The sequence below is a fragment of the Aedes aegypti genome, chromosome 2, assembly GCF_002204515.2.
Source record: "Aedes aegypti strain LVP_AGWG chromosome 2, AaegL5.0 Primary Assembly, whole genome shotgun sequence".
NCBI lineage: Eukaryota > Metazoa > Arthropoda > Insecta > Diptera > Culicidae > Aedes > Aedes aegypti.
The window spans coordinates 286244093-286256535 of record NC_035108.1 but is presented as its reverse complement, the minus strand read 5'-3'; the positions used below and the strand labels follow the sequence as shown (position 1 = coordinate 286256535).

The window sequence follows — 12443 nt, the reverse complement described above, 5'->3', positions numbered from 1 at the left end:
GGATAATTTTCTTATTTATTCAACATACAATTTGATCAATCTTTCAAAGAAAATGTACAACGTGAAGTTAAACCGCACATTTTTTCTGCTAATGGATGATATTGAATGAGTGTTCAATGATATCGTTGAGCGTTCAATCTGCGGTATCTGTTACGTAAACCTGTCGTTTATATATTCCATCAAAATTATTATTCATCGAAAACAACATGATATTACATTTTCAAAAATAAAAAAAAATGTCTTACGTAATTAATGGGCGGCCCCTTTCCTGTTCAAAGAAAAATAAACAAATTTAAATTATTCGTTCAGTATTTTCAAATATTACCCATGAACAGATTCTCATATTACGCAGAACATTTCAATTCAAATTGCGAAAGTTGTTCAAAAACAAATAAGAATTTCCGCATGTTTGGTCCATTCTCACCCCCAACGATGGTACTTGTGAAGGTTGGTACAGTGCTTACGGTGTTCACCAGACCGTCAATATCAGAAAAAAAAATCTCCATCAAATCATCTATGCTCACCAGTCGTGCTATGCTGCATGTCTGGGCTTAATTTTAAAATATTCGTAGGGCCCGTTTTGACGTTACGCCCTTTTGAGCTTACCACTTCACACATTCAAATGAAATTAGTGATATTTTAATTTTCCGTGATTATCAGCAGAAATTTACATTTAAACTTAGTTCAAAGTAGGTTTTTCTAGTTGCTTGTAACCTCTGGGTGGAATTTTGAATCACAAGATCGAATAAATTTGGAGTTACATCCTTTTTGAGGCGTGGACATAAGAAGACTAATATCAAATGGACTAAAGAGGCATCATATATATTAAATCCCAGAGTCAGTAACGCTGTGAAATGTTTCACCGAAAACTTTTACTGAGTGCTACAACAGTAATTTAAGAGCACTACAACAGCTATTCAAAATAATATTCGAGAATTTTCGGCTACATTCTCTCATAGCAGAAGAAACACTATAACAGCAGACTGTAATTGAGTACGGTAAGAACATAAATTCAGGTGCTTTGCAGTCAGCAACATGCATGTGTCAAGATCGGGTAATGTTAACAAATTTATAAGGAGTCATTCAAAAATTACTTCCATTTTTTTGAGGGAGGGTGGGTTCTACGAAAGTGTGACAAAACATATGTAAGGTATTGGAAAAATAAAGAAAGACAGAGGGGTAAACAGGGGCCCAGATAGCCGTAGCGGTAAAAGCGCAGCTATTCAGCATGACCAAGCTGAGGGTCGTGGGTTCGAATCCCACCGGTCGAGGATCTTTTCGGGTTGGAAATTTCTCGACTTCCCAGGGCATAGAGTATCTTCGTACCTGCCACACGATATACACATGCAAAAATGGTCATTGGCATAGTAAGCTCTCAGTTAATACCTGTGGAAATGCTCATAAGACCACTAAGCTGAGAAGCAGGCCCTGTCCCAGTGGGGACGTAATGCCAGAAAGAAGAAGAAGGGGTAATGGGGTCTAGAAATCCCGATAAATGATGGACGTCATATTTGAATCTTCCATTACTTTTTCTGACAGAGCAATTCCCATGCTTAAATTTCCATTTTCAATACGTTATGTAGTCAATGGACGTAATCAATTTTAGAAAAGTTAATAATAGTTTTTCGCTTCCAAATTCGTAGGTACGTGGATAGCCACGTTGGGTAAGCTAGTTCTAATATAGTTAATCATGTTCAAATATTGTTAACGACAACCTGTATGTTTCAAAAGCTTTCCACAATTCACTCGTTTTTCATAGGCTCAAATACTGTAAGACATTAAGGAGCTAAATTTGTATTATGCATATTGAAATAAACTTTAACATTTTTTAACTTCTTTTTGTTTCAAAAAATATTTAGGAGATTTCAGTTTTCTATTGTATGCTGCTGTTCGTCCTTCTTTGCTGCATCTTTCTTTCGGATATAGATCTTATTGATCGTGTCTGACTTTGTTGTACAGTACAAGCTTAAACAACGTAATTGCAGTATTATACGTGTGAAAACTGAGTGAAGGGATGTTAGCAATACTTGTAAGAAGTTTATGGAAAGTAAGGACTATGCAAACATATATTATTTTATTAAATTCGAAATCGTAGCACTTGCAGAGCTTGATTTTTTACCCTAACTCACACAAAACAATTCAAGTTCTAGCCGCAATAATCGGTAAATGCAAACTTAATAATTCGTACTGTTTAAGTGAAACAAAATTTTCCAAGTTGTATTATCTTGAACTCTCTACTTCTTCGTGTATTAGCTTATAGTAGAAAATCTTCTTTGGGTTGTTCATTTGCAAGACATGCATTTAAAATTTGCAAGTGAATTTGCAACGATGTTGAACTCGATGGATTAAAATAATGAAGATGCTTCATATTTTTATTAATTCCTTCCATTTTGTATTGGTGCGTTTTATGTCGATTTTCAACTTTTATTTAATACACTACACTGAATTGTATTGTAACAAACTCCATTTTACTGTAGCACTTAGAAGAACTTAATTGAAAAATTAAAACCAGAAAGTAAAAACATAAGGTATGATGGATCACACAATAAAAACTTGAAATCTAGAAACATTCTTTGATGTGTACTTACGCATTATTATAGGTAAATTAATGAATTATGTGCAACGTGTAAAATGTATTGAAACGTGAAAAATTCACTAAATTATCCAGTGTATTGTGCAACGAAAAACAGTATAGTTACATGATCAAACTGGCTCCGTAATGCCTTAAAGCGTTGAGCCTTTATTTTTTTCTTTTATTTTATGAAATGTAATTTCATTTTATCATTGACAAAATTAGAACATGATTAACGATATTATAGTACCTCTTTAGTGTATTTAAAATTGAATTCTAATGTTACGCTTCAAGAAGGGCGTAACTCCAAATTTAATCGATCTTGGAACTCCAAATACCACCCAGAGGTTACAGTCAACTAGGAAAACCTACTTTGAACCAAGATTTTATATTGTATTTATTCTGATAATCACGGAAAATGAGAAATCGATTTTTTTGACAAAATCGAGCAGTGAATCATTAGTACTTAGGCAAATAGCTTCTGACCTTCATGGTAACAAATGTTGAACAATGGTTTACAGGAAAATTACCAAAATAAGCCACTAGTGCGATTATAAGTGACCCTCTGTGTGAATGACTTGTAGAAAATTGTCTGAATTTTTTAATAAAATTCTTAAAAAATGTAATTTGAAGCCTAACAGATAAAAAAGATTTTCGAAATTAAAAGTCGATAAAAAATGGTCATATCTTATTTAAATGAAAATTTGTTTCTAGATAGGTAATTATGCTAACCATCAATCGTCCATACATTGGGAGTTGGGCACTTTCAAAGAAAAACAGTTTTTCTAACAAACAAAAAAACTTTCTCTTATCTCTTTTTGAGCGTTTCAGGAACTAAACAAGTGAATGTCACAATCATCTCAGAATTCAATAAAGCTCAAAAAGAGGGTCAATTATGTTTGCAGGGTGTCTACTTATTTACAAAAATGAAATTCCCTGATATTTCTAAGTTTAAAAAAAAAATTAAATCCACATTTAAGAAATTATCTTTAATACATAAACGGATGACGAATGGCTAAATTTAGGACCTAAATTTTAGGTTACTATAATTTATTTGCAAAGATTGGTAGTTTGGCTTCGAAACACTTATAGGCGGTTGCTTCACCACCGCTTAGACCTTAAACCTAGTTTAACTATATGAGTAAACGAAGTTTACTGCTTAAGCGAAGATGAATTGATAATTTCAGGTTCTCCAGGTACAACTTTTTTCTTAGTTTTTTTAATCGACTTCAAATGTTTAAAATCAGTTTTAATCGGAGTAGTCTCATTTGTAGTCTGTTGTTAGTGTTTTTATTCAACAGTTTATAAAATTATCGACAAATCATTCACACAACACTTCTTTGTAGGAGTTGCCGTTCTTCGATTACATTATCAAAAAACGGGAAAAAAGTTTGGGCCAAATGATAGCCCAGATAAATTTTGGAAAATCTAAATATCTAAAGTGTATTATTTTGTCATGGTCTACTCAACTAGAATATTTCATTGAAATTTGAGAGGGTGCTACCAGTTCCGAATACGATTTAGCCTCAAAATGCGTCTATTGAAACTGAGCAAATTTTTTTTCGCATTGAAAATTGCGATGATCAATATAGGCTACCAGAACCGCTTCCGGATTTGCCCAATTACATTGATTTCTTATGAGAGTGGCCAATTTAAGTGTACAGCTGTATTAATTTTGAGGAAAATGAATTGTTCTTATTAGTTTTTGAATGAATTCGATCAATTAAATTAAAGTATTTCTTTTGTGTGAATGATGTTTACTAAATACAAAATTATTCACGCTGATTTGCTTTGTAAAACAGTACTTAAACTACAATTTGTGCTGTGGCAAAAACCGCGGCTTCCACATTAATATTACTTACGATTTTTTCTCATGAAACTTGACATCGTTTCTCACTTAATCTCTCACAGGCCATTTTACGTCAATATTCGTTAGCAGATGGTAGATGATCAACCATTTTTTCCTACTGACTTGTCATTTCGTGGCATAATTTGCATTTTCGAGTACAAACAGCATTGAAAGTGTGATTCCCGTAAGAGAGATTAAAGAGGGAAATGTTGTCAAACCCTTGGTCAAAGCTGATGTGGAGTCTACTATTTTGATTGCGAAGCTCAACGTTATCGGCGTGCTAATTAGACTTCCGAAGGGCAATCATTTCATAGTGATTCACTGCACACGTACCCGGAATGGGTTAATTTGCCAATCTACATTTCCGAGTGTGGATTTTTTGCCGTTCGCTAAATACTGTTTTATGTAAGCACTGGAAATGGCAAACTTCTACGAAATCATAATGCGATTTCAAATAGAAAAATGAATCATGATTTGAATATCTGGTACTTAATTGAATAAAGCTCTTACTGAGATGACTAGCGTATGTTTTGTAATAATTATTATTAATGAGTTCAAGTACTTACTAGCTTTATTTCGCTTTTTAGATTTCCTTTTAGTACTTTAGTTTTTGCTCTAATTTAGTTGTATTTTGTTTCTTTTCTTTTATTTTCATTTCAACCCTGTGTGTGACATTACGTTGAAACATTCATCACCATGCTGTAATAAACAAAAAAAAAATCACAATCAAAAATCACCCGAAAATAATTCGACCCACATTGCAAAATCGTAGTACCTGGTGCACCACCACGTAATATAACAGTTGAAGCCACCAGTCCGACGACGATCAACGTTTCCTGGCTGCCCCCGCCAGTGGAGCGTTCGAACGGTGCCATCGTGTACTATAAAGTGTTTTTCGTCGAGGACGGCCGCTCCGATGGGGACGCCACCGTAACAACCCTCAACTCCACCAGCATCGTGCTGGACGAACTAAAACGCTGGACCGATTACAAGATCTGGGTACTGGCCGGGACAAGCGTGGGCGATGGACCCCGGTCCTACCCGGTCACTGTTAGAACCCACGAAGACGGTACGTATTGCACTGATTACCTTTTATCCCTCTCTATTGGAACCTTTAGTTTCGGTACACTGACACTGTCACCACCTGGACACCAATCAATACCGAAGACACCAACTCCAACCTTCTCTACCACAACACCACCACTAGATGGATTACACTAACAAACTACCAAGCACCAACTAACCGAACCCAGTACATATGCTTAATATTTGCAGATTACTAACCGATTTTTTGTATTTTGAAGGTTTTTAATCAAACAAACCCTTTTTTCTAACCACGTTTTTTGCAAACCAACATTCTTTTGAAAACTCTATTAAAAATCACACCCACAAAAGCAGCGAGGAACTAACCGAATTTTGCATTTTGAATAGCTGCCCAAAATAGGATTCGCATTTTTGTGCCCATGTGCTTAATTTGTCCTCTTTTTGTGTGTCATCAACATTTTTTTACGCTGTGAATAACCATGGTGGAGAATTTTTCTTCTGTATAGTTTTGCATATTTAACTCCTGACCACAGTTCCCCCAGGTGCCGATAGCAGCCATGTTGTTCGTGCAGTGTAACTACGTTCCGGAATGTATTTAAATTTGTTTTTGTTACGTTAAAAATATATGAAAACAGCAACCGACAGGTTACCGACCACCGCAGGCCCAACAGAAACATCGATTTGGAACGTTTTTTCCGCTGCATCGTCGTTGGTGTCTCCATCTGTTGGCATTCGAACCGCAACCGCATGTGGCCGCAAGCAAGAGAGTGGCGAGCAGTCACGGTTTTACAAATTCGGCATTTGTTTCGCGCAAAACAAGAGAACCGCATCATAATTAAGTGTGCATTTTTGGCATTGTTCAAAACCTACGTCGCGTTTTTTTTTCTACTCGGAAACGGAAACATTCGCTTCGCGCCGAACCGTGACTTCTCGCCAATCTCTTGAGAGCCCGTACAAGGGACAAACAATTTTTGATGTCCTATACGTGCAGATGTAGTTATTTTTTGTCGTCGAGAGTATCTATGAAATATGAAAACCGTTACTTCTCCATCCGTACACGAAAAAAAACAATGAGAAAGTTGAATATGAACAAGAACTAATTCGTACACAAACGTCGTGGAAAATGATTCATGTGCTTGCGAAAATTATCCAACTCTAGTAATGTTTTACTGTTTTGACGTCTCTTTTATTACTAAGGAAAAAGCATTCAGTACCAAACATATGAATAGTCGTGCACATGAATGTACAATAGGATACTTCAATTGTAATGAACGTTGACTGATGAATTGAAGGGTTTTCTATGATACGAAGTGAGTCATGCTCAGTGTTTAATGTCATGAATATCAGCTATCTTGAAGCAATTGAATATTACAAATCTCCGTGGATAAAGTAATCGTATTTCTTTCTGGTGACCATGTACTATCGGTTGGTCATATTTGCAAATGCTAGGTTCCACTTGGGAAACCGTTATATGCATTTCAATGTTTCCAAATATTTGGCATTTAACACCACTAGTCAGTTTGAGGATTGAGTTAATTTTTATATAGTAATTCCTTACCTATCGAAATAATGAGGTTTGGCAATTTCAAGTTTGGTAGCTGTGGTAACTCGCACTCGCAGACTCACATACAAAGCGTCTGCTAGCCGTGAAATTAGCAGGCGCTTGTGTTAGTAAGGGTTACCACAATGGCACATCTCGGTAGATATTATTTTGCGGAGAATTTTGAAGAAAACGAATATTTTTTTGGAGCGACAGACCTGAAAAAAATGATTACCATAATGACTCTCCTAGATTTTAGTAAGGCATTTGACACCATAGATCATCGACTATTGTGCAAAAAGCTTAAAAATAATTTCCTGATAGATCATCTCTCCATTAATCTGATACGTTCCTACTTACAGAATTGTGTCCAGTATGTTGAATTTAACTTCAAATAATCTGAAACGATTAATGTAGCAAGTCCGATGTGCTATCCTACTGTAAATTTCATTCATATGCAGACGATTGTCAGTTATACATTTTAGGAAATCATAACAATATATCTTACATTGTAAACCGCATTAACCGTTCCTTGAAAATCTGACGGAATATCTCAAGAACTCTGTGCAGGAATTATGAGTGGAATAATTGCTGTAGTATTTGCTTGTATACAAATTTAAATAAACCATTAAAAAATTTGAGGAATAATTGAAGAGTTCTAAACAGATGAAATCTTACAGGAATACATAGGAAAATTGCTGGTAAAGATAAAAGTTTGAATTTCTAAAGGAACTCTAGTAGAGTTTCCTGTAAAAATTATTCAACGAATATTTTTAAAAACTCTAGAGTAAACCTCTGCAGAATTCATTTATTTAGTTAACATCTAAAAAGATACCACTGAATCAACAATTTCACGCCACAATACTCGGTTCGTGGTCGCATCTCGGTTCTGCCCCACGCTCGCCATATCGATACGCACTTGATCCGCCCACCAAGCTCGCTACGATTCACGCCTTCTTGTACCGACCGGATCCGAAGCGAACACCATCTTTGCAGGGTTGCTGTCCGCCATTCTTGCAACATGCCCTTCCGGCTTTGACCACCTTCTGGATACTGGGTTAGCCGTAGAGTTGGGCGAGCTCGTGGTTCATCCTTCGCCGCCATACACCGTTTTCCTGCACACTGCCAAAGATCGTCCTAAGCACTCGACGTTCGAAGACTCCAAGTGCTTACAGGTCTTCCTCGAGCATCGTCCACGTTTCATGCCCGTAGAGGACTACCGGTCTTATGAGCGTTTTGTACATGGTACATTTGGTGCGTGTGTGAATCTCTATTGACCACAGCTTCTTGTGGAGGCCATAGTAGGCCCGACTTCCGCTGATGATGCGCCTCCGTACTTCACGGCTAACGTTATTGTCAGACGTCAGCAAGGGTCCAAGGTAGACTAACACCTCAAACGTATCCCCGTCTATAATAACACTGCTACCTAGGCCTGTCGCGCTCGGTCCCACCAGCTAACATGTACTTTGTCTTGGCCGCATTCAACACCAGTTCAACCTTTGCTGCCTCGCGTTTCAGGCGGGTGTGCAGGTCTGTCACCTTTTCAAATGTTCGGCCGACAATGTCCATACCATTCGCGAAGCAAACAAATTGACTGGATCTCGTAAAAATCGTACCCCGGCTTTTGAGCCCGGCTCTCTGCATAACACCTTTTAGCGCAATATTGAACAACAGGCACGAAAGTCCATCATCTTTCGTAGTCCCCGGCGGGATCCAAACGAACTGGAATGTTCGCCTGAAACCTTCACACAATTTTGCACTCCTTCCATCGTCGCTCTTATCAGTCTCGTGAGCTTCCCGGGAAATCTGTTCTGGTCCATGATTTTCCATAGCTCTACGCGGTTGATACTATCGCAAGCCGCCTTGATATCGATGAAAAGGTGATGCGTTGGGAGGGCCTTCCTTAGCCGAGCGGTTAGAGTCCACGGCTACAAAGCAAAGCCATGCTGAAAGTGTCTGGGTTCGATTCCCGGTCGGTCCAGGATCTTTTCGTAATGGAAATTTTCTTGACTTCCCTGGGCATAGAGTATCATCGTACCTGCCACACGATATACGAATGCGAAAATGGTAATTTTGGCAAAGAAAGCTCTCAGTTAATAACTGTGGAAGTGCTCATAAGAACACTAAGCTGAGCAGTCGGCTCTATCCCAGTGGGGACGTTAATGTCAAGAAGAAGAAGTGATGCGTCGGGAGCTGGTATTCACGACGTTTTTGGAGGATTTGCCGTGCAGTAAAGATCTGGTCCGTTGTCGATCGGCCGTTAACGAAGCCGGCTTGATAACTTCCCACGAACTCGTTTACAATAGGTGACAGACGAGGGATGATGATCTGGGATAATACTTTGTAGGCCGCATTTAGAATGGTGATCACTTGAAAGATCTCACAATCTAACTTGTCGCCTTTCTTATAGATGGGGCATATCACCCCTTCCTTCCACTCCTCCGGTAGCTGTTCTGTTTCTCAGATTGTGCCTATCAGCCGATGCAGACAAATGGCCTCCAGCCTCTCCGGGCCCATCTTTATGAATTCAGCTCCCATACCATCCTTACCAGCATCTTTATTGTTCTTGAGCTGATAAATGGTATCCTTAACCTCCCTCAAAGTAGGAGCTGGTTGGTTACCATCCTCCGCAGTACCGACTAAGGCATTTCCTCCGCTGTCCCGTCCTTCATTGCCTGTGCTCTCAGCGCTATTCAGATGTTCGTCGAAGTGCTGCTTCCACCTTTCGATCACCTCACGCTCGTCCGTCAAAATGCTCCCATCCTTATCCCTGCATATCACGGCTTGCGGCACGAAGCCGTTGCGGGAAGCGTTGAGATTCTGATAGAACTTACGTGTTTCTTGAGACTGGCACAGCTGTTTCATTTCCTCCCACTCCGTTTTCTCCAGGCGGCGTTTTTTCTCCCGAAAGAGGCGGGTCTGCTGTTGCCGTTTCCATCTATAACGCTCCACGTTTTTCCGGGTCCCTTGCTGCAGCATGACCGCCCGCTCTGCGTTCTTCTCTTCCAGAATCTGCCTACATTCCTCGTCGAACCAATCGTTCCGTCGACTCCGTTCCACGTACCCGACGTTGCTCTCAGCTGCATTGTTGATGGCTGCTTTCACTGTTCTCCAGCAGTCCTCAAGAGGGGCTTCATCCAGCTCACCTTTTTCCGGTAATGCAGCCTCGAAGTGCTGTGCGTATGCCGCTGCGACATCCGGTTTCTTGAGCCGCTCTAGGTCGTACTGGGGCAGCCACCACCCGATCACGTGCCTATGCATATCACCCATCACTATAAAAGCTGTTCCCAGCTCGTGTGTATTGCCGCAGCTCTGGTACATGGTATGGTTACCTCGCTATGATGCTGAATACTTTACGTCGCTGTGGTCTTCGTCGATTGTCCCGGTTCGTATTCTCTCGTTGATTATTCGTTGCTTGATTGTTTGACGGCTGGCTTGCAGGGCCTGACACCAACTCCCTAGATTTCCGGAGGACCATTCCCCCTAAATGTTCGGAGGACCATAGTGCGCAGTTTAGCTTAGAGTCCTTCTCTGGCATTCGGTCGATGATTAGCCGCTCCTAACATGGAGCACAGACGCACCAGGTTCGCAGAAGCAAAAGCAAACCCCCCTTCCCTTTCAGCAGCCAGAGTTCCCACCGGGGTTAGTTACCCGATCTTCCCTGAGGTTACTCGTACACCGGTCAGTACCACGAGGAGGTAAGGATAGGAATTACTGGGTAAGGGGCTAAGGACCACACAAAGGGGTCTATTTTATCCCTGCTGGTACGCGAGGTACCATTGGTACGCCATGCCGAGCCATTTACCGTGCCACATCTGCATAAATCTTTGGGAAATTTGGAGGAGTTCCTGAAAATATTTCTTTAGAAACCTCTAGAAAACCATTTGGTTTTCTGAAGCTTTTTTTCGAAGAATCTGAGAGGTTCTTATGAGAATTCTGGAAGGATTCCGATGAAAATTTTGGAAATGTTATGATGAGAATCCCGAAGGCATTATGATGAGGAATCAAGAAGATTTCTGATGAGAGTCTAGGATTGAGAATTATGAGAGGATTCTGATGATAATCTAGAAAGATTCTGATGATAATCTGGAAAGATTCTGATGAGAATTCTGAGAGCATTCTGATGAGAAATGAGAAATCCTGAGAAGATTCTGCTGAGAAATTTTAATGGGTGCTGATGGCAAAATTCTGTTGTTAATCTCGAGATGATTCTTATAACAAATCTGAGCAGATTTCTCCTATTAGAATCCAAGATGAATTCTGATGATAATTCTGGGCACATTCTGATTAGAATCATGGGCAGATTATAATTCGAATAACGAAAAGGTTTTAAGAAGAAAGTAAAAACGTGATAAGAATCCCGAGAGGATTCTGCTGAAAATTATCACAGTTTATGATAAGAATCCAGAGATGATTCAAATGCTCAAAGACGATTCTGATGAGAGTTCATGAATGGATCCATGAGGATTGATTGATTCGAGGTAATTGATGTAAAAATTTTCATTTCAGTGGAATTCAGAGATATTGACTTATAGATATCTAATTTATATAAAAAATAATCTTTAATGATCCAAATTGGTCAAATCATACAAAAAACGCATGCCGTGAGTACTCGCATTTCTCTTGGGAAATTGTAAGGAATAACGCTTAATTTATGCCTATATCTGGATGGCTCTAACAGGGAAATTTTTAATTACCATCGAATTAGCAATGCTATATTTCAGCATCCACTTCCGTTTATTGCTGTTCTACTTGGCAGGCTAATCAAACATTACATTCTTCCTCACGGTGTCTAATCGAATCATAAAACTTGATATAAAACTTCGTTGCCATCATCTCAAAAGCGTTACTTACCTAGCAGTCCAACGTCGCCACTTGGAGCTGCTGCACAATTATGCTCTCAACATCCTAATGAAAAGTCATTGCTTCCAAGAGTGCCCAAGCCCAAGCAAACACCTTTCCCGTCGACCATTCATCATCCTAATCTGGCTCGCTTTTCAACTCATTTGTTTGGCATTCAAAGCAAAATGAATTCAATTTCTCGTTTCTCAGTTTTAATCAAATCTCACATTCCGAAATTAGTTCCGCGTCAACGAAATGGCATTCTTCATTGTGAGATTTTAGACCATTTTGCAGTGCTTCGGTCGCCCTGTATTCTCCGCTTATGCTCCGGTGGAACGGGCGATTCACCATCTTTTGTCACAGACAAACGAGCATAACAATTGAACTAAATACATTTGTTCACTCGTGGCGCTCGTATCGCTTTTGTTCGAGTTTGACGATCGCGCACTACCGCCACCTGGTTTCCGAAAGGCCATCAACAGTATTTTTAACATTGGGTGCTAATGTTCGCGGTACATTGTTTTAAAATATTATATTTTCTAACTGTTATGTCTGTATGTCTGTGCTTTTATGTGCTCCCACCCCCTTGTGAAGCA

General features: G+C 39.3%; 1 protein-coding gene across 14 annotated transcripts in view; it reads left to right on the top strand.

The window, feature by feature from the left end:
• LOC5566252 (tyrosine-protein phosphatase Lar) overlaps positions 1 to 12443 on the top strand; it is a 607417-nt gene that overhangs the window by 511857 nt on the left and 83117 nt on the right. For 12 of the 14 annotated variants that reach the window (XM_021845273.1, XM_021845268.1, XM_021845272.1 and 9 more), the window contains one exon: positions 5194 to 5490. The exons of the other annotated variants lie outside the window; for them this stretch is intronic. In XM_021845273.1, the coding sequence (XP_021700965.1) occupies positions 5194 to 5490 (297 nt within the window). The remainder of the gene's footprint in view (positions 1 to 5193; positions 5491 to 12443) is intronic. 14 annotated transcript variants of the gene reach the window in all.